Here is a 22,923-nt window from a genome sequence, read left to right as displayed (position 1 = left end):
TCAATGAAGAGATCTACTAAGGAAATCTTTTCAAAACTGTCTTTGAAAATACTTTTGGATAGAAAAGCCTAGACAACTTTTCAGCGTAGGAAATCCGAAGAATGCTGTGCTCAGTGCCAGAGAATGAGGTCAGGCTCCTTCTCACCGACACAGGCTCCGTTGGGCGAGAGTTTGAAGCCTGCGGCACACTCGCAGCGGTAGCTGCCGGGACTGTTGATGCAGTCTGCATTCCGCTGGCACAGGTTATCGCCATTGCTGCACTCGTCGATATCTGAAAGAGCAATAAATTCACGTGTACAATTTCAATATTGCATTCGTATTACCTTTACTCAACCATTGGGTCACTGACGCCTAACTTCTGAGAAAGAAACTGTAAAAAATCAGAAAGCTATCCAACACTATTCATGTCCACCAAACTTACGTGGACAGAGGTCACACATCGTTCAGGTTACCTTCACAGACCAGGAGTAAGTCGTTGTAACTGAATCCCGTGGGGCACTCGCAGCGGAAACTGCCGATCTGGTTGATGCACACACCATTTGCACAAATGCCTGGGATCTCTTTACATTCATCAATGTCTGGAATTGAACAGATTTGATCAAATATATGTGGTTCTGCTTAATGTACTCACCATGCGACCTTGAACAATGTGATGAGAACACACTCAATGTCACCAAATTAAATTCTATACTGCTATGAGTGATTTTGTGCTTTGTTAAAGCATACGGACTATAAAATACATTATTATTTCCTTTAAACAACGATGGAAAAATTTAAGTAGCTGATTAAAGATACCAAATGCTTTCAGTGTTGATGTAGCAAACGAACTTCCTCTAGAATCACATCTCCTCTTCAACTTACATGTCAGGCTCCCCTAACTGCTGCTGATAAACACAGCTGATAAAGAAAGTTTTCTTAATTTTATATCCTTTTTTATATGTGCATTGATAATGAAGGCTTAAAATGAAATTACTTTTATAACTTTTGAGGAAGTAAAGTAGAACGAGCAAGAGAAAGTACATTGAGCCCTGGCTGGTGTGGCTCAGTAGGTTGAGCACCAGACTGTGAACCAAAGGTTCAGGTGCGTGTCTGGGTTGAGGGTTTGATCCCCAGTTCGGGGCATGTGAGAGGCAACCAATCGATGTTTCTCTCCCTTTCTCCTTTCCTTTCCTTCTCTCTAAAGTAATAAATAAAAACTGGAAAAAAAGAAAGTACATTTAGAAGGAAGTAATTTACATAATTAATAATCTTGCAAATTTGTAAGTAGATTGGAAGAAAGGAATATAGTGAAAAAACACCAAACACTTAAACATGTATGTATGAAAATAGCAACTAAAAGTTAAAATGAGAAGCATTACTTAGAGTCATGTGATACAATATGCACCAAAAGGAAAACGACAGGTTTCGCTCGACATGCACGGAACCTTGAGAGAGTCACCGAACTGTCGTCACCAGCACCAGACTATGCTGACAGAACAGCATTGCTGGTCACACTGGTCAGAGCCTGTGATCACGCTGTCTCTTTTACGTCCAACTGTATTAGATCAGATTCGTATTATTACATTTTACGGGACTTCAAACTCTAAAAACACTGAATACATTTTTCCAAAATTCTACACATGTATTAAAATAAGCATAAGCTAGAAAAAAACTCACCAACAGCTTTTCCTGTGTGAATGTCAAAGGTGAACCCAGGAATATTTCCACATATGGTTTTAAAGTCAGCTTTAAAACACAAACAAACCAAATTCACTCTTAACATTCTCCAACTCCTTCAAAATAAAGTTTTACAAGTACTACCTTCATTGCCAAATATATTTTATATTTTTCACAGCCAGACATTTTCATTTTAATCATGTTTATTTTGGTAACAATATCTGCTCCTCGATCCAGGGCGGAGACCTAAGCGGTCTCTGTCATTATTGTTACTATTATCATCACCATTGACCTTCTACTGCTCTGACACTAGAAGATAAATAAATCATTACAAGATTCAAAATATCTACTTGGGGCACATAAATTATTTTTCTTTTGATAAGCAGGGCTTTAAAACCGATCCAACTTATGTAGATTTAAAAACCAAATTAGAGTACACATGTAAAAAAGACATCACAAGTTGCACAAAGGCATAGGCATAAAAATAATTTTGTAATGATCAAATTGGTTATAATGAATAATGAATGAGATGTAAATTTTGTCTTTTTTTTTAAACATAAATGCCTGTTCGTTAAAATGTGAAACTTGAGGCATCAAAAACAATAGATCATGGAATAAAATAGAGACTGGAAGAATTACTCCTACACATAGTTCACAAAACTAATAGAAACTGAAACAAACTCTAAGTCCATTTTTTCAGGTCCATAATTTATTCATTGTTTTTTATTGAGTTTATTGGGGTGACCCTGGTTAACAAAATTATACAGGTTTCAGGTGCACGATTCTACATCACATCATCTGTACACGGTACTGCGGGTCCATCACTACTTGTCTCTCTATACCCTCCTCCACGTCCCCACTCCCCCTTCCCCCGCAATCCCTACACACACTCTAACATGTAGGAAGCAGACGGCGTCTGATGCCTACTGCTGAGTGAACCTCTTGAAGAGCATTAGGTAAAACACATACAACAGACTCTACTCCAGTGCTATCAGAGGAGAGTCTTCATATGTTTCATCCACCAGCATCCGCCACACACCCAGAACATACTGAGAAGCACATAACAGATGCCCAGTTTAATGGTTTCTAATTGCCTGGTAATGTGAGAACTGTGATTTATACACATCATCTCATTCAATCATCACTATAACCACGTGAATTAGTCACTGTCATTATTTATTATTCCTATGTCATATATGAGGAATCGGTTTCAGAAAGGATTAATAATCGACATAAAGTCAGACAATAAGAGGCAGAGTCAACTGGAATACAGACCTGTCTCTCAAACCCAAGCCTTTCACCTCCTCTTATGAAAAATAAGTAGTATTTCATTCCCCAAACCAGTGGTTTCCTCTTTCTAACTGATGGAGTCTTTAAATTAGAGAATTGTAAAAATGATTCTATTTGATTTTTCTAAACAAAATATGGCAAGATAGGGTTAAGAAAATCCATTCACCCATTGACTCTGAACCACAACGTGGCACCCCCAAGTACTACTTTTCAGCATCTCTCATTAACTTCATTTCATCATCATATTACATAAATCTTTTTAATACATGTAATCTGAGTAATATTGAGTAATGAATATGTAATCATTGTTTCTTATTGGTCCTACTGGATCAACTTTGTATCTAAAATTATTAAAAATGACCACTTTCCAAAAACCTGAGTAGGCAATAATTTTAACATAATTTTTTCTCTTGCCTCTATTTTCTTTCAAAAGAATCTGTGCTTCTAAAAAATACTTCACCATGTAACATCAGTTCTATTATTCTGCCTAAAAATTTTAGATAAGTTTAAGGGGAAAAAATGCTAAACACTACTTTGACTAAAAGTTTCCTTTATGTAAAGTGCACTCATCAAATCCATTTTTTGCATATTTTCCAAGACCCATCTAAAATACAACACCACTGAACTTAATGGACTTTAAATTACCACAAGTCTTTTTTCATCAAAATATTATACCTTTCAGACCAAGCCCAAAGACACAAAGTGGTTAGTAAAAATTATTTTTTTATGCTTAAATGAAGGATTCACCGGCATGGTATAAGATAATGAATTAAAATAGACCAGGGCTATAAACTTTAACTCGTTAGCAGTGAAGCTTGTCTTCAGTGTCCAGACTCCTAGTCAAAGGACACACCAGAAATTAGTGTCTGTGCCCCGAAGAGGGCCGGCTGGGTTTCGGAACCGAGCATGTCTGGTTTTAATGCACGTTTGCTTTTACTGGACTGCCACCCTTATGCCTGTGTCACTGCCCTGGCTTCAGCCGAAGTATGGGGTCTGTGCTTACCTGTCCCTGGGGTTGGGCAGGGTTCACAAGGCTTGTTCCAGGCTTTGCCCACATTGTACGTGCAGCAGCACATCCGCTTTGTCACATTAAAAGGCAACTCATTCTCACAAGTGGTTCCGTTATAGCTTCGGTAGCAAAAGCTTTTTCTCATGTCTACATGTAGAAAAACCAACAAGCCAGCCAATGACATCATCAAGCAGCTAACAGTGAAGCCCACATGCACGGAGACCCCAAACTTTCTCCAGGAACATAACTCTAAACCATGTCGCAGTCATTTAGAGGTGTCTTAAAATAATTCTTTAGGTTAAACGTGAGTCATTTTTAGTCTATCATATCTCCTGTTTCTAAATAAGGGTTTTCATTCATAAATGGCTCGGGAAACAAAGTTAATAAGTATTTTTTCTATATTTAAAAGCATGTGTTTATTTTGAAAAGTATTACATACTAAATTTCAAATGTCCTCATTTGTAAAAGAATGTTCACCCTATTTATTTAACTTTATTTTTATTGTTGACACTATTACAGACGCTCCTATCTCCCCACCTCTGCCCACCTCCGCCCGGCTGCCCCCTCTCAGGCCATCCCCACACTGCTGTCTGCGTCGGGGGGTTACGAGTATGTGTTCTTTGGCTGGTCTCTTCACCTCATAATGCCCATTTTATACAAATGAAAAGTGAACGTTCTTTAAGAACACGTAATTATAACATTTGATAAAATGTTCTACTTTAGACTTGTGTTTTTTAAAAAATGTAAATTCCTGTTTCTAACAGTAAAGTGTAGGTGACATGCAATAGTACATTAGTTTCAGGTGCACATCAGTGATTCTATATTTATATACTTTATAATGCAATCACTATGACCTATTACCATGCAAAGTTATTACGATATTGACTATATTCCCTATGCTGTACATTACAGCCCCATGACTTAGTTACTTTATAACTGCATGAGGGGCCAACAAAAGTTCAAACACATGATGCAGAGCCAGAATTTTATAAGACTTTGAAATACTTCTTCATAAAGACTGACTTTCTACATTCTATGGACTCATTCTGAGACACAAGCATCTCACATGGGAGGTCAACAGCTGTGACCTAAGTGACCCCAGAGACCTTCACATACCCATGCAGTTGTGGCCTCCGTTGACCTGCATGTATTCAGGTGGGCAAATGCAGGTGTAATTCCCCAGCGTGTTGTAGCAGGTCCCAGGCCCACACACACCAGGATGCGCAAAACACTCATCGATATCTAGAGCAGGCGACAATACCCATTAAGATAGTTCCCCAGGAGTTTATATTATTTAAACCACTGAACAAAGCATACGATGACTCCCCAAGGTCCACATTTCCATAAAATTTAGAATTTAAGGCAATTACATTGATAATACTCCAACATGTGCACTGACATGACAGGAGGTGCGGCTTTCCGTGAAAGAAAGTAATCTAGTATTACAAAATATAAATGATCAAAAGAAATTATTCCAGGGTGGCAAAAATAATTTAAATGGCACCTGCATTTTTCACATTGAAATTTCATATTTTTCAAATGGAATTGCTGTAAAGCCTGCTTTCCTCTTGTGTCATTTACACTGAATTTTAGTGCTAACATTAAACCGAATCCAGTTAGGAGAGCCTTTACGTTCACAGCCCCTTTTAAACTGGCAGTCGTTCCGATTCCAGCAGCGGTGCAACCACCGGGTGTTCCCCATCTTGAATCATGTTTCTCCCAGATGCATTTACCTCACATGTTCCAAAAGAAAGGTTACAATGGAAAGGCTTCTGTGTTTCATGGTCATGTTTAGAAGCCTTCACTGATTCCATAAATACATACTGAGATGTACTGTAAGCTAGGACTTGTAGCAATAATGATGAAAAAGCTATGGACCTTGCTCCCCATCCAGTGGGGACGTGGGCCCCTAAGAGGATGACCATAGTGCCAAGTGATAAGTAGAGAGGGGACGGAAGCAAGAAAGGTGTCTGCATCACCTCTGCATTCCTTCTTAGTGGTCCAACACGTACTCCAACATTTAAAAGTCACTGAAGAATATTAACTTAATAGACTCATTCAAGCGTACCTATTTTCCCTATGAAAACTACAATCCTAATCAATACTTGAACTAATAAGTTATTTGATAGTGGATGTTTTCACACTACTCTGGCTTCTCCCATTTATATTTATGCATAAAAAACATAATCCATCTAGGCATAAAGAACCAACAGTAAATTATTGCAAATGCGCTGTGAATTAATTTATCTGACAGTGTTGATATGAAAAGACAAAAGCCATGAACTAGTCTCAACAGGTCTTTTGACAGAACGTGAGGATGGAACCCCTTCCCCAGGCCTGATGCGGAAGTTTGTTTTAGATAGCACTGATTGTTTTTTAGGTACAAATTCACCTCACCCTCACAGATGCGGGTTTCCTCGCTGAGGTAGTAGCCTTGTGGGCACTCACACTGGAAGCTCCCGAAAGTGTTGATGCAGTTTCCGCCCTGGCAGAGACCTGGTAATTCCTGGCACTCGTCAATGTCTGCACAAGGGGAGACAGTCACTCACAACCAAGACCATCGTGAATCACAGGAGCTCTTGTTAGAGCTTTCAAACACGTGACTTCCATGCATCCACGTGAATGCACACCTAGACAACAGGTTTATTCTGACCATGGAGAGTCCTGCTCTGTTGGTGTTTTGCTACAATCTGAGAGGAGCTTTAAGAGCAAGACTCGGATGATTACAGTTGAGAGATACCGGTAAAAAGAGTTTCTTTGCGGAACAGTCAGACGTTAGATCACTGCAGTAGGTCACACCTTCCTGACTTACAAGTGGTTATTTAGCAACCCGGTGGTTGACTCTCCATCTGAAATTGTTCCAAATAATCTTGCTGGGGTTGCTCCAAACTAACTTTTTTTTTTACCAGCTTTTCTTTAAAGTTAATGCTTTACCATGGTTACATGCGGGTGAGAGCTGAAGCTGCACTCACCTTCTAAGATGATTGTGATGGGGTTAGGTCTAAAGCCTTCACCTCCAGGACACAAGGTGTAATACTCAGCTACAAAACAAAGAAAAAAGAGATCTGATATTCGTGTCCAAGTGGCTTAGAAAATAAATGAGCCTTCAGTAATTGCCAGGCTCAAAACACACATACATATTCTTTGTAGCCATTGGAATACATTTAAAAGTATATTATGTTTTTCATGATATATGTATATGATTATCTTACTTCATAAATTATGTAGATGGGACAACAAAAACCATTTTAAATTAAACACTCCTTTGCAGACCCTTTATATCACAGCTTTTTTTGGCTAGTAAATAAAAACTCAAATACTTGACAATTTACAAGTTTCATCTATGTCCTTGTCGAATACATGTTTCAACATAAGGCATAATATGAATCATTTCAGGGGTATGATACAGCTATGAACCTAAACTGAACCTCTGAGGAGAACCAGTAATAGCCTAATTAACTGTGACACCATGGAGAATCGATAATATCACTATTCCTATTGGGCTGTGGTTAAAAATTGCTTTTTTTTTATCATATCATGAAAAAACAGTAAGAAGAGAACTCAGATTAGTTTTATGCAGAACACCCTTGGCTGGTTTCAGCATAATCACTGAAAGCCGTCCAAATGTGAAAGTTTGCCCTTGCTCTTTCTCCCGTCTCCAGTGCGAGAAAAAATTGCAACAGGTTTTCAGCTTCCCGAGTTCGTTCCCTTCCTCTGCGCCTCAGCTCCATACTCACTGCTATTGACAGGGGGGCACGTCTCGCAGGGGTTCCCCCAGGCCTTCCCCAGGGAGCAGCAGCAGGAGGAGCGACTGACGCCCACCCCAATTTCGGTGTTGCAGGACAGGCTCCCGTCTCCTCGAGGACCGAACTTTAGGTAGCAGTTGCCCACACGGTTGTCTGCAGAGAAACACAAGAGCTTACAACTGCCCTTGCCATAGTAAGAATTCCTTTTTAGAGAAAGATCACTCAGATGATGGAAGTCAAGTTCTTGTCCATTAATATAAAAGGTTTGTTTCATCCGCAGTACAAAACAATCTCTTGCATAGGGAAACAACCTTATTCGAAACTTTAGTAAGAATTGAATGCTAACTCAAGTTTTACTCCACATTTTCTTGGTTTTGAAGATAAGTATGCCTGAAATCATCCTATGAATGCAATCAACTGTCTGTCAGCTGTGGTGCCTGAACCTGTAACACATCCACTTTTCAAACATTTCAAGCACATCTCTAATAGGCTCTAGCCTCTCATTACTTCTTGTTCTTTTTCTTGATTTTGCATCATTAAAGCACATACCTGAAGACATTTTTGAAAACTTTGACAGCTCCTAATTCTGTTCATGAGAGGGCAGCTATTGCCTTTGCTCCACAAATGGAACCTATTTTCACTTTTAGATTATGAACATCAATTAGAATCATCAATGATTTTCTTCTACTTCTATCACATACTTCCAATAACCCTTGTCTACACACGTGGCTTCACTATTTGTGTACCTCAGATCCACAGCAATTAAATTTTCAATACAGAAGAGAAAAGAACCTGGGGTAGTTCAGGTTCTCATCAAATATTGCACATTGAATTTTTTATTGAGTAACAGACAAGAACACCATATTTTCTTTGCCTATAGAAATATATGGTTCACTTATTTTGACTCTGGAACGTGAAAAATTTCATCTAGGATACTGGCCTCTGAAGACTCACACAAAGCCTGGCATTTTGCTTATATGATGAATGTCACCATTCTCTTTAGAATCTAGACTAGAGGGCTGGTCTCTGTTGCACTCATCTTCTGACACATCTAACAATTGTAAAATGTTTTCTACTGTCAATTTTCTTCTGCTATTATGGCCAGAAAGTGAAAGCTTTTGAATTCTCAACTGTGTTCAATAAATGCTCAAAGAAGATTCAAAATACAGTGTCTCTAATCTTCTTTTATACCGTCTTGAAAGGTGATGTAACTCCTTGCACAAAAACAACAAGAAAGTTAGCAAATGATGCAACAGTGACATTTTATTTCACTATTGGGTCATCTAACTAGGTGACACAATCATTTTCTACTCTGTAATTATATTCTTTGTTTTTAGCATCATTGGGCATAACTCCTAAGGAAATCAAGTGGCTCCAAACAAAATTAAGATCCCTAACATCTCATCATGGAATGGTATTTGTGAGACAGAGTGAGTCTTTGTTCTTCGGAAAACCTCTAAGGAAGGATGAAGCCATGATGCATCAATCCACATAAACAGGAGTGCTCTAAAAAGAAACTGAGACAAGAAATGGATTATGTGCTGACAGTGAATCTGAGCACTGTGTCCATTCTTTGCAGGGCTGTCCTGGTCTGCGCTTCTACCGACAGAACAGAGGGACCTTTGAGGTCCACGGACCCACACTTCACATTCCCCAGTCTAATCTTTGCCTGCCTATTAGATATAAAGTGATGTTTATATAATTGTTTTGATTTTTCTTACTCTTAATAGCTTTTGGCATTTGCTTATGTTTAACTTTTAGAGCACTCCCTTTTATTAGTTGCCTTTTCCTAGCTTTGGTTTGCTCCAAGGAAGCTTTTAAGAAATACTGAGGTTCCAGTGACTCTGATTCCTGGGAGTGAAGCAGGGATCAGAGTAATTTCAAGGTTCCAAATGGGATTTCACAGTGCAGCTGGGGCTGAGAACCACTTTGCCATCTGGGCTATTGCTCCTCCTCTGAGTCCTTTCCTCTTACTCCTCCCACTCACTCCGCCCTCTGCCTCAGCCTGTGGCCGTGTCCCCAACACCAGCGTTCTCCTGCTACAGGCCTTTTGCACTGGCTGCCCCTTTGCCTTGAAGACAAGTAGTCTCCTCTCAGTGGTTCTGCTGGCATGTTCCCTCCTTCAAGGCTCTGACTCTCCCACCCTCTAAAAAAAAAAAAAAACCTCACTTATCCTACAACCACTTCCATTGTCAGAATTTTTTCTCGCTGTATCTGTCTCCCTGCCACCAGCATGTAAACTCAAAAGCAGAGAATTTTCTTAGTATATTCCCTCTGCAGCCCCTAAAAGAGAAAGCACTCAATATTCACTGGACAAATAAATCTGAATGGAAAAAGTCAGAACTTGGAGCAGCCATAAACTATAATTCAATATATTCTCTAAAATTTGAAAACAATATAAAAATCACAGTGGCAAACACCCCCTCCATAAACTGCAAGGTCTAGAAAACTGACACTTGGAACAGTGGGCAGATTTGCACTGAAGCAACAATTACCCTCCTCTTTTTTTTTTGGTATCCCGTCAAGAAATTCTCCAGACCATTAACCTTTAGGGAAACACTCACTGAGGAGCAGAAACAGGGCAGATGGCAAACACTGGACAATTATTTTCAAAATATCAGAAATGTCAGGAATGTTGAAGACAGATTCTGAACCTTTATTACTGTCTTCTTTGCCTCCCACCCCCTGTCCACCAAGCCCCCAACTTGCTCCACTCCAATAGTTTGGCTAAAGAAATCCAGTTCTCCAATTCCTCTCCTCTCATCACTTCATTTGTTACACTCTTACATGACCCTGCTCATAGGAGAGATAATGTACAATCCATTAGTTCTACCACTTCATGCTGTCCTGGCCAGTGCCCTGGACAGGGGGCCCAGCAGCTCAGGGCTGTGCCTCAGCTCTGCCACTTGCAAGCTCTGAGATTTTGAACCAAGTCCTGCACCTCTTGAAGCCTTGGTTCCCAAGCCTGTGAGAGGAGGAAGTTGAAGTAAATGTCTTGAAAATTCATTTCCAAATACAACTTGGCAGATAAATGCGATAAAAATGTCCCTATAATTTGGTAAGCTAGAGTTTCTTAAGGGAAAGGACTGTTTTGTTTACAGATTCATTGTAGCAAATACTCTTCACAGTTCATTACCAAGAGTTTGAATATTTAGCTCTAAATAATTCTATTTGCTTGGTTCAGATAGCTTTTCCTTACCAACACAACCCACACCAGTGGGGTTCAGCTGAAAGTCAGGTGGGCAGTTACACTCATAACGACCAGGCGTGTTGACACAAAGGCCATTCACACAGTTTATGGGATCAGCACATTCGTCAATGTCTAGGAAAAACATTTAAAGTGCCCATGTCAAGATCTTTACTATGCATACTGCTATTTCAAAATATTTGGTGGATTTCTTGTAATATAGTAGATCACTCTAAGCCCCCAGCACAATAAAGATTAAATTGTTATATATTCCTAAAACAATTTCCACTGGTCCATCACACAGTAGTTATGATAATGTCACTTAATATCCTTAATAGATAATTAAATGTTGGAATTCTAAAGAAGAAAAAACCATGTCACTATTTGCTTAACTAAAATTATATTTATACATGTATATATGTATGTTTGTATACATGCATGCAGGCATGTCCAAAATATATAAAAATACTTTCTTAGTTTCATGTTAGATATTTAATATTAAGTTGTTTATATAAAAATGGATTAATTCCACTAAAAATAAACATATCAGAATGCAATTTTCTGTTTCAAAAAAAATGTTAGCCAAGCAGAAATTTGAGAAATTTTAAAATCTAGCACAAAACATTCATTTTACTTAATAAGACTGCAGTTAAGCTTGTGACCAGCCTACCTGTACAGTTCCCACCCGTTCTGTCCAGTTCGTAACCGTCATCGCAGATGCAGTGAAACATGCCCGGCAAATTGTTACATGTCCCAAAGACACAAATATTTTGGAAGGAGCATTCATCAATATCTGAAAATTAAAAACACAGTCACCTCTTGTTTACAAGGACATTTTAAATATTTTGATTTAATGTATAACATTAATTAAATTTTTTATTTCCTTGGGTATTCTTATGAAGTAAAAAATTTCTTTTTCTCTGACCAGGTAAAAGTCAAGCAAATAATATTCATCTAGGAACAAGTACAAAAGAAATATTAGTTTATTTTATTGACAATATTTTAATTGTCTTGGGTTATAATATACATAAACATAAAAGAATTCCCCAGACATAAAAAATACAAAAATTAAACATGAATGAAAAGAATGAGGTAAAAATTAAAGATAACAAATTCAAAGATTCTATTAACTTAGTGCAAAAAGATGTTTTCTAACCATCTATAACATACAAAATATATAATATTTTAAATATTAAATAAATTATTAACATTACCTAAGTTTAACTTTTAAAATCTTTTTTATTCCATAATCTAATCTGTTATAAAGTCAGTTTCAAAAGGGAAATAATTTTTCTAAGAGCATAAGATCATTCATTACTCAACATTCCTACAAATTTCATTAAAATAGCTTTATTGAAGTCCAAAATCCAGTTTATGAAACTATTCTGTGAGGCTTTAGCTCAAAGTCAATAAATAAGAAATTGTTCCTCATTCATATGAAAATGAAGACCCCAGTGTGTGTGTGTGTGTGTGTGTGTGTGTGTGTGTGTACAGCTGCAGAAATCATCTGTATTTCTCCTCACAGGAAGAGGACGAACATGCCATACACAAATTACCTCATATTCTGAGAATGCAGACCAGGCATGTCATTTTAGGCTAGACCGTGCAAATCATCCTAAAGTCTAAAGCCTTAAGTCTAAACAAGTCTCTGGTCAATTCAAATATGCTAATTAAGATCAAAATAATGAATTTCATCTACCCTGGATTTAAGGGATGGTTCAAATTGTGTTTTAAGTTTAACTGATATATAAAGTTGTCTTTTTTGTGTGTTGGGGGAATAAATATAATTATTTTCTTTATATAAATGAATAAAAACTCATTAAGTTAGTTTATGACTGGACTGAAAATAGATTGTGTTATCAGCCATATGAGTATGCATTTTACTTTTAAATGATCATTTAAATAATGTTATAGTTGTACGAAGTAATTTTTAAAAAGATTTTATTGATTTATCTTTAGAGGAGAGGGGAAAGAGAGAGAAATATCAATGTACGGTTGCCTCTTGTGCATCCCCTGCTGGGAACTGGCCTGCAACCCAGGCATGTGCCCTGACTGGGAATCGAACCATGATCCTTTGGTTTGCAGGCCCACACTCAATCCACTGAGCTACACAAGACAGGGCTGTATAAAGTAAGGTTTTTTAAGAGAATACTGTCTTGCATTCTCTTAAAGAATACATAGCATCAACTTGGGGAAGGTCTGGGAGAAGTTTTGGAAGGTCCTCTGCCACAGATAAAGGAACAGAATTATGAAGAGGAAATTCTGTGTTATGTATAAAGAATTAATTTTGAAATTTTATGTTGGCAGAAGTGTCTGGCTACTGCTTACTTGTTCCTTTTCCCACTAACTCTTGTCAAACTGACATGGGTAATAAATCATGTAATTCCATAACCATACTGACTCACATTTTCTACTAACTGGTTTCAGTGTTTAGAAGAAACCAGGACTGGGGAAAGAAATGAAGCTCACTCTACAGCTGCCTTGTGTAAAGTGGATTAGATTCTGCCCAATACAGCAGGTCCGTGTAGAGAATGCATGCTTTCAGTTTCTAATGTCATCTTCCCTAAGGCCGATTTTTCATCCTCTTATCTGATTCTCTCAGAATTGGCGGATATTTACGGAAAATTCCACTTTCCTTCTTCAGTGCCACTTTTGTCAGTGGGTCAAGCTCTACTCTGAGCCAACCTGGGTTGTGTACTTCCGTCTCTGGTTGTGCTGGTGAAGTGTGTGTGTGTGTGTGTGTGTGTGTGTGTGTGTGCGCCCATGCACACATGCCGGTGTTTACTATTTCTGTTCATTTGATTTGTCACTAGTGTAGGGAGAGTCTGTAATCTGGTTTCATCTTATTATCTTTGTTTAGCAGTTAGCCTGAGGTATTTTTAAAAATGTTTTCTATGAATCACTAAATCTGTTAAAGCCTTACGGTTTATATGAATTGTTTTCCATCTTTCCCTTTCCTGCATTTACATTTTGATGTCCTCCTTAGGAACACAACGATGACCCAAATGATAGGTAATGTGAACTGAGTCTCTAATTTAAAAGAAAATCCAAATTCTTTTTCTTGGAAAGATATGATACTAGTCACAAAGCCCCATTTCTAGGAAAGGAGGATGATGTCATAACTGAGAGGAAGCAGACATTACTATTAGGCAAAAGGGCAGTCCCCAAAGAGGACTTCCAGTCCCAGACACACAGACAGAAAACTAAAACATGACGGCAAGTGCCAAAAATGGGCTACTTAGATTTTGATAAACACATTAAATAGCACTGATTGGGGTAGGTAGTGTATCATACTTTAAAAGCTGAATAGTTTTTCCACATGTCATTCATTTAGTGATAAAAAAAGAAATGGTTAAAAAAAAAGAATGAGCCAAACTTCCAACTACTGGCTCACGGCCAGGAAAACTTCATAAGAGATGAAAGCTGCCTTCCTCATTATTCATTCGGCAAAATAATCCATGCTTAAACGAGTGACTTTTTTATGTGCAGCATGTGCTGTGTATTCTGCTTCCAGGTGGAGCCCGTTCCAGCCCTTTTTGTGGTTTCATTTGCTGTAGCCGATCCAACTTGGAAACGAATTGGAGTCCTGGTGACCCACCTTGGCAAGACCTGCTGTCTGAGGCTGGAGTGAAGCCCATCTCACACTCGCAGCGATAGGCACCCGGGACGTTGAGGCACTGTCCGTTCTCACAGAGGTTTATGTTTTCTGCACACTCATCCACATCTGGGGGGCGAGCAAATTACATCTCCATTAAGTTCCAAATTTCGTGACACATTTTCTTCCGTGTTCTACAACTACATCTCACTGGCCTGAGTGAGTGTTCACTACTATGAAGAAGCAAGTAATCATATTCACCCAAATAAGGGTATATAACTCGGCAGTGTAGCTATCTCACCTACACCCGAACATTAAATTCTAACGTGATTAAGAGGAGGAGTGCAGGGGTCTCTCCCATTCGTCTCAGTCCTCTTTAATGCCAATTTGTTGCATCAGTAAAACATCATTTAGGTACGGCAAAGATCACTGAACTAATTTCAAAAATGGTGTTAATTCATTTGAAATCATTATAGTGTGAAAAAATAACTCATGTTTTCACCAGTTTAAATATTTTTGAGCAAATTAGGGACACTCTCTGGGAATTAGGAAAGTTTTTTTCCTTGTTGCTATAATCCTACCAAATATTCCAATCTTAATTATGCAAATGAACATTATTCATAGACCTTAAAGATAATCTATTAATTTCATCTAATAAAAAAAAGGGGAGGACAGAAACCATGTTTACTGAGGGCCAATATCTGCCGGGCAGTATTCGAGGTGCCTGACGTGAACGTTTTCACTGTGGTCACCAATCCTGTGAGGTTCAGCAGAGGAAGGACCAAAGCCAAGGGCAGCCAACTGAACTGCAGGAGTCACAGCGGTCTGGTCTGTGGCTGGGCCGGAATCTAAGTTACAGCTGTACCTGACACCAAAGCCACACCCTTCCCTAAACACCACGGTGCAGAGGAATGCTGAGGAAAATGAAATTGCCAAGGTTTAAAAGTAATAATGCTTTAAAACTGAATAGACATGTTTTCTTAAAGAGGTGTTTGAAAATGAGGAGTCTTTTTGTTTGTCAATAATCAGGAAAAAACAGAGCCTACCTTTTACTAAGTGTAAAGTAGTAAAGATCTAAGTAGTATACTGAAATTCAACTGAGAGACACCTATCTTACAAACAGAAGCATCATACTTTATGTCCAAAGATGATACAGCCTCAAAAATTAGTATAATGAGAGATGTTTCATCCTCAAGGAATGTGGAATGAATAGCAGCAGCTAAGGGGCAGCTACCACTTATTGAGCCCCTACGATGTATTTTCTAAGCCCTTTCTATGTTTTATTTTACTTGGTTCTTTCAAAACCAGGTGCAAGCTGAGATTTCGATAAACACATTAAATAGCAGTGATTGGGTAGGTCATATATTGTATCTGAGGAAGCTCAATAGTTCTCCCACGTGTCATTTACTTGGTGACAAAAATAACAACATAAATGGTATAATCGTTATTACCATGCCCATATCACAATGGGAAAGCTAAGCCCACACAGGTTAAGGAACATACTTAAGGCTGTACTGCCAGGAAGCCCCGTGGGCGGGCAAGGCCTGAATTCAGGTGGCCTGGGTCAGGCAGGGCCTGCCCTTTGGGCCGATGTGTTAATAAACAAACAAGGGAAAACGACAGTCATTAGCAGGAGTAATAAATGTCATTATTTTAAAACTTGCACCAATATTTTAGAAATTTTTTTTCAGGTTTTTGTGTTTCATGTAAGAGAAAGATACATAGTTGCCTATAAGATTTTGAATAGAGGTAGGGATTTCAGCCTCCTTTAATTCATTTTCTTCAAATAAAAGCATATAAGTAGGCCAGAAAGTCATGCCGGAACACACCTCAGGACGCCACCCACCTGAGCAGGTAAAGCCATCTCCCGTGAACCCCTCAGAGCAGGCACAGCGGTAGGAGCCAGGGGTATTCACACACTGAGCATTGATGCTACACTGGTGGGTTCCATTAGAACATTCGTCCAGATCTGCGTGCCAAGAAAACGTAGCAATGAAGTTCAGAAACAAAAATGGAACATTTAAACACTCAGAAAAGTTTTCATTTGTCTCAGTTTAAATGGAAACTAGCCAAATAGAATGTACTTTAGTTGATTTCTAAGGTCACAGTTCTAATTCTCTAAGATGTCAGACCCATAATCTAAAGTCCTCATGCCACCAAGAGGGGCCAAGAGTATAAATTCAAGCAACTTTTGAGGTATCTAATCAACTAGTTTTTAATGACTAAAAGAAAACCAGGACCATATTCCCTTTTGACTTCTGTTTAGAGTAGATTTTATCACTGGTTTCATTATCAAAAAATGGGGGCGGGGGCGGTCAATTTCTAAGATACTACTGAATTTCAGAACAGAAAAATTTAGCATAGATTTATCAGGTTCATTTTATAGATGAGGAAACTGATATGTGATTCTCAACTTCATGAAGTCCATTGTTTAGTGGAAAAGACAGATGTTAAACACAGAAAATTAGGTTAGATAGTGTTATGTGCATCAGGAAGAAACATTACGCCGTGCCATGAGAGAATTAAAAAAGGCATCTGATTTGGAATTCAAGAACAAGGAAAACTCTAGTAAGGAAGTAATTTTTAGTTCACTTCAGGCATAAGTGATAAACATAAGCCTGCTGAACAGAAGTAGGGAGGCGCGCGCCCTCAGAAGGAGCAGCACAAACAACGATTCTGGGCAGGAGAAGAACGTGGTGTGGCAAATTAAAGGAGGTCAGAGTGACAAAGCACCAGCAGGGGAAGAAGGTGATGGAAAACCGAACTGGAGAGACAGCAGAAAGATGCTACAGGGTCTTACAGACCACGGCAGGAAGCTGATTTCATCCTAAATTTAACAGATTAAAATGACAATTGTCAAGACACCAGGTCCGTGTTTGAAAACATCCGGCTGGCTTCTATCTGAAGAATGGATTAGTAAGAGGGCCAGAGAAGATACCAAAAATGGTTGAGACCAGAGCAGGGGGATGGGAATGGAAAGGAGGGAGTGGATGTAATGGATGGTATTTTGGAGAAGAGATGCCTGGACACAGCTGAATCTTTGGTAAAAGGAGGCAGTCTAGTCTGCAGTAGCTGGCCAGCATGAGAAATGGACAAGAAGCTCAGAGAAGGGAGGCTAAAAGAGAGAAAGATGGTACTCAGATGGGACTAGGAAAGTGGGAATGGGGATATGGCTGAAAAGCTGATGCTATTAATGTTAGAGACGGCTGCACCAGAAATGGGTAGCAAGTGGACTGGACTAGAAGTCATCATAGAACGTTCCTTTGCAAGGTGATTTGGAAACTATGACAATTTAAATTCTATAGTCAGCTCATAAACATTGGACAAGTACATAACAATTAAATGGATGAAAAAGCATATTCAAATTATTATGTTATTCATAAAAGATTGTAAAGTTATTCTTTAATGCTTACTGCAGGCTTGTAAGATTTTAATGGGCAATCATGGGGAGGTCAGTTTAGCTCGCTTAATTTTCTACTTTTAATTGACCTGGACGAGTCTTACCATTTGGAAAGTGCTTTATTATTAAGGTATGTAAAACACTGAGCATATTACGCAGCACTGCGCATGACACCAAGGGTAAAATCCAGTCTTCTGCCTCACAGCTATAGGGACTTATTAAACTTTTGCTCAAGAACTATAAAACTTAGAATATGACAGCTGCCCTCCCATTCTCTTTCTTTGAATCAGATCTCTTGCAATCTAACAAAACATTTAGATGTCTCTGGAAGAATTCTAATTTCTATTAAGAAGGTGGTATTGACCAATTACTTCAGACTTAGGTTATCTGAAAAAAAAAACAGCACAAACTTTTCATTCCCTTCCTTTATTTCACTGAGTTTGAAATCTCAATGATCACTCTATGAAAAGACTGGGAAAATATATTAGTCATTTTCATCATGCAGCTGTTTGGATTTCTGGCTGCACATCAAATAATTTTTATTGAACAACACACTAAAAAGCAGATGCCAAGACATACTGTTGTAATTTGATCATTTATACCAATGTTAAAGGAAACTCTTAGATAAGAACTATCTTGCAACTAAAGATAGCCTTTGGTTTTCAAGAGATTAAATGAAAGAGAAGAGCATGCTCGTATTCAAGTATGTGGGTTGACAACTATGTAAAGAACAGCCTCAAAGACTTTTGTGCCTTAGCAAAGATGATTTACATTTCAAACTCACCGATACATTTGATGCCATTTCCAATCCAGCCTTCTCTGCAGCTACACTTGAAGCTTCCTGGGACGTTTAGACACGAGGCATGCATGTCACAGTTGTGCGCTCCGATTTCACACTCATCCACATCTGAGAAACCATGGTTAATATGAAGAAGATAAAATACAAGCTAATTAATTCTACTTTCCAGTAGATTTCTGTGTAGAAAAAAATTTAAAGTATGGAAATATCTAAAACTGTACAAGGAAAACATTCTTATTTTTAATTTTTGTAGAGTCCAACAAGATTTGAAAGGTCATGATGCAAATCAAGCAAGTCCTCCCCTAGAAGAAGCTGCCAGCCCTTTCCTAGAGGAAGGGAGGTGCTCCCGACCCCTCACAGATACGTGGGTCAGCCCCTACCCACCCAAGGGCCCTCCTTCCTTTCCAGGCCCAAACACAACTCCATGTAGAAGGCGTTAGAGATGGCAAGAGAAATCTTATTTCCAAACAGAGACTGCTTTTCTTTTGTATTAATTTTCATGAAGATAAGAATAAGCCTGGCTTGTTAAAGTGATAGTATATTCTCCATTGAAAATTACACAATCATCTGCATTTTCAAAATCAGTACAACATTTTACAGAGTTTTTTAAAACTATCAATTTAATGGGTATGTTTCTATTTATTTGACAATATATAAAAATATTCACTGGAAATGTTACCTGAAAAATGATGAAGCATTTGCCTATATAGCATACATATATACACATAGATATATGCATATATATACATGCATCAATATGTGCATATATATACCTGTATATGTGTTCCCCAAAGCTTTCTAGAACTTTGTAAAATAGAAATAGCCTGTTCTACCCAGCTCAGTGATTACATATTATAGATCCTGAAATTACAGACACACACACAACTTCTGGCTTCACACGAACACTGATAGTGGTGAACATGCAGAGTATACCTTCCATTACTTGCTCTTTCCCTAAAATACAACCTAACAGCCAGGTTTCTGTCTAAGCCATCCTACATCTGCCTTGAGCACAATGCCACACAAGGGCCTTAAGTTGAGCAATGAGGAAGGCAGGTCCAAAGCAATGAGCTTGGGACTTCCCAGCTCTTCCCGCCAGCCCTTTGTGCAAAAGGCTAAATCTACCTAGGAAAGAAAGAGAACAAGAGATAATGAGGTAAGTAAAGAAAGAAAGAAAAGAGAGAAAAAAGACAGAGGCACTTGGGACAGGGGGAAGAGAAGACAAAAGCAAATGAAGGAGAAGAGAGGGAAAGACAGGGGCAAGAAAGCAAGGGAAGTGTCTAAAGAGAATCTAGACGAATTTTTGTTAGTGCACTGTCTATGTCTTTTGGTGCTCCTTATGTCTCCTGTTTGGGCAGCAGTCTTCCTAAGAAAGCGAACACTGCTGCAAGAGCCACTAGAAACACATCAGAACCTTGGGGCCCAAACTCCACACCCACTCTCCTCTCCTTGTCTGGACTGCAGCCAACTCCACACTGGGCAGTGGCCGAGACCGTGTGCTACCACAAAGGTGAGCCAAACTCATCACACATGCTCCATGCCAGTTACTCACCACCACACAGTCACAGCCCAGGGTGGGTGACAGCCTAGGAGATGCCAGTGAACGGATGATGTTTAAGGTTTGCCTCCGGAATACAAGGAGCCGAAACACAGAAGACACAAGCTTGAGACCTACCTGTACATCCTGTGGTTCCCTTCTTCACTGAGTAACCCAGCTGACAGTGGCAAATGAAGGATCCCTTGGTGTTCTCACATTCCCCAAACATGCAGATGTTTGAATTTAAGTCGCACTCATTCACATCTAGAAAATTTATTTTCAATGCCTGGGTTATTACCTGTTCATTTGAGTTCAAAAGCTATCTCTTAAATGGAATAGCAAAATGTTAAAATACACAAATAAAATTTAAAATGAAATCTATTTGCAAAATACAATATTGCAGATAAATATAATGTGCATATATTTGTGTATGTGTATATAAACATGTATCCTGTTGTGACGGTACCCACCGATGCATGTTTTCATGTCCATTGAAGCCATGAAGCCATCATAACACAGACAGCGATACTCTCCAGGGATGTTGGTACATTGTCCCCCATCACAGATATCAGGGTTATTTTCACATTCATCAATATCTGATGATACAAAATTAACATCAAGTGAGAGGAAGGATGGCTTTTATTAAGCTCAGATGTTTTTTCCCATCCAGTTCCACTCAAATTATTTAGAGCCAGACTAATGAGACAAAACTAATTAGATGCACAAAGTCTGTGTATTTTCTGTACCTGCGCACGATCTCCCATCTGGCATCAGGGCATAACCTTCGCTGCAGCTGCATTCGTAGCTCCCTTCCGAATTGGAGCACTGGGTGTCACAGCCTCCGTTCATTATCATGCATTCGTCAATATCTGTGAAAACAGTGCTACCATATTACTTGTCAGGGCTACTTTCTTAAATAAAAAAAAAAGAAAAGGCTTTTTCTTCTTCTGAAACTGATAAGGCTTAAATAGCTTTGGATTTTTCTCCCCATGATTTGTGTTGATTTATCATCTTACCATTAGTCTTTCTCAGTTCTTTTTATTTCCTTTTACACAGCATTCCATTTGACATTCAGCTTCAGTAATTTAAGATTAAAGAGCTCAGAAATATATTAACTATGGAGTTTAGGGGGTTTTCTATGATAAAACCAGAGATTCCTCTACAAAACCACTAAACCACAGCATCTTAGAGATCTGCCCTCATTCTTAGACTCATTTTTAGGACAAAGGACTCTCACTGACTTCATTATACAGTCAGTGGCAGAAGCTGTCCTAGGCTGATTTGAGGACTCTGAGTTCCAGACCCACTTGCCCTACCCCTTACCTGTGCAGCCCTGCCGGTCTGGCGTGGCCTGGTACCCAGGATTGCAGGAGCACTGATACGTTCCAATCATGTTCACACACTTCCCATTTCTGCAGAGATTGTCACTCAAGGAGCATTCATTAACATCTACAAAAAGATGCACAGAATTAATGTTTTATACAATAACACTATCACTTAAACTGTCAAGCACAGACTGCATTGGAGCGGTGGTCTGCAAAGGGCTTCGTGTACTTCAGGGGGAAGTCAGTTAATCTCCTGAGGCATCCAAGGAAAATTCTGAAATCTATATTTCTCTTCTGTCTATCCACAACGGTGCTGTCCAGTAGAACTTTCTATGATGATGGACCTGTTCCATATCTGTGCTGTCCAGTAGGCAGCTCCTACTGAGCATTTGAAACATGAATAGTATGGCTAAGAAATTGAATTTTTAATGTTATTTAATTTTAATTAAATTTAAAAAGCCACACGTGGCTAGTGACTACCACATTAGGCCACACACATCTAGCACATGCCAGTAAGGAAGCTGCAAACATTTAATAGATGAGTTTACATTGGCACATGCAGCTGGTCCCATCAAATGGTTAAGTGTTGGTGTTTCTTGAGGGAAGGCGTCTGCTTCCAGTAAATGGAGGGGCTGATTACAGGGGCCTCACTTGCTTATCAGTTTTCATCATATTGTGTGTTTGGTGTGCCTACATAGGTGACCTACATATTATATTCCCTATTTTAAAGTTAACTTTTATAAAATAAAAAGATGCCTTAAAAACACTCCTACAGCCCTGACTAGAGTGGCTCAGTTGGTTGAGCATCACCCCACAAGGCAAAAGGATGCTGGTTCAATTCCTGGCCAGGGCACATGCCTGGGTTGCGGGTTTGATCCCCACGCTGGGGTGCACATGAGAGGCAACTGATTGATGTTTCGCTCACATACCAGTGTTTCTCTCTCTCTCTTTCTCCCTTCCTTCCCCTCTCTCTAAAAATAAATTAATAAAATCTTTAAAAAAAACTTTTGCAAAGATCTCTGGTGCAAGAGAACAGCAAGAAAATGGTAATGACATTCTTCTTCATACAAGCTATTTATCAGACAAAATGTAGCATAAAAACAATGACAATATGATCAGATATAGCAATAAATTCATCCCAAATTCTCAAAATTAGTAAGAAGACTATGTGACATACAAATTTATCTCTATGATCATTGAATGTTTATTTTACATATATATGCAAAAAAACATGTAACTTACATTGTACATTTACCTTTGGGGGGTACTTTTTTCCAGCTCTAAGATCCATAAAAACCAATTAACAAAATAAACTGACCTTAGAAACAGATCTCTGAGTCACTGTTTGACAACCATGAATAAATATTTTGTGGTTATCT

The 22,923-nt window shown here is 38.7% G+C and overlaps 1 protein-coding gene across 1 annotated transcript in view; it reads right to left on the bottom strand.

Annotated features, from left to right (window-relative positions):
• FBN2 (fibrillin 2) overlaps positions 1 to 22,923 on the bottom strand; it is a 269,378-nt gene that overhangs the window by 43,214 nt on the left and 203,241 nt on the right. The window contains exons 28-44 of the mRNA XM_037028439.1: positions 21,543 to 21,668; positions 20,966 to 21,088; positions 20,690 to 20,815; positions 20,358 to 20,483; positions 18,668 to 18,790; positions 16,330 to 16,452; positions 14,487 to 14,612; positions 11,559 to 11,681; positions 10,901 to 11,023; positions 7,693 to 7,854; positions 6,928 to 6,996; positions 6,353 to 6,478; positions 5,072 to 5,197; positions 3,950 to 4,102; positions 1,657 to 1,725; positions 453 to 578; positions 146 to 271 (exon numbers count right to left, since the gene is read on the bottom strand). Of these exons, the coding sequence (XP_036884334.1) occupies positions 146 to 271; positions 453 to 578; positions 1,657 to 1,725; positions 3,950 to 4,102; positions 5,072 to 5,197; positions 6,353 to 6,478; positions 6,928 to 6,996; positions 7,693 to 7,854; positions 10,901 to 11,023; positions 11,559 to 11,681; positions 14,487 to 14,612; positions 16,330 to 16,452; positions 18,668 to 18,790; positions 20,358 to 20,483; positions 20,690 to 20,815; positions 20,966 to 21,088; positions 21,543 to 21,668 (2,076 nt within the window). The remainder of the gene's footprint in view (positions 1 to 145; positions 272 to 452; positions 579 to 1,656; positions 1,726 to 3,949; positions 4,103 to 5,071; positions 5,198 to 6,352; positions 6,479 to 6,927; positions 6,997 to 7,692; positions 7,855 to 10,900; positions 11,024 to 11,558; positions 11,682 to 14,486; positions 14,613 to 16,329; positions 16,453 to 18,667; positions 18,791 to 20,357; positions 20,484 to 20,689; positions 20,816 to 20,965; positions 21,089 to 21,542; positions 21,669 to 22,923) is intronic.

The sequence above is a fragment of the Sturnira hondurensis genome, unplaced genomic scaffold (assembly GCF_014824575.4).
Source record: "Sturnira hondurensis isolate 20B ecotype Veracruz unplaced genomic scaffold, ASM1482457v3 Scaffold0001509, whole genome shotgun sequence".
Taxonomy (NCBI): domain Eukaryota; kingdom Metazoa; phylum Chordata; class Mammalia; order Chiroptera; family Phyllostomidae; genus Sturnira; species Sturnira hondurensis.
The sequence above is the reverse complement of the archived record's forward strand: the minus strand, read 5'-3'. Positions and strand labels throughout refer to the sequence as shown.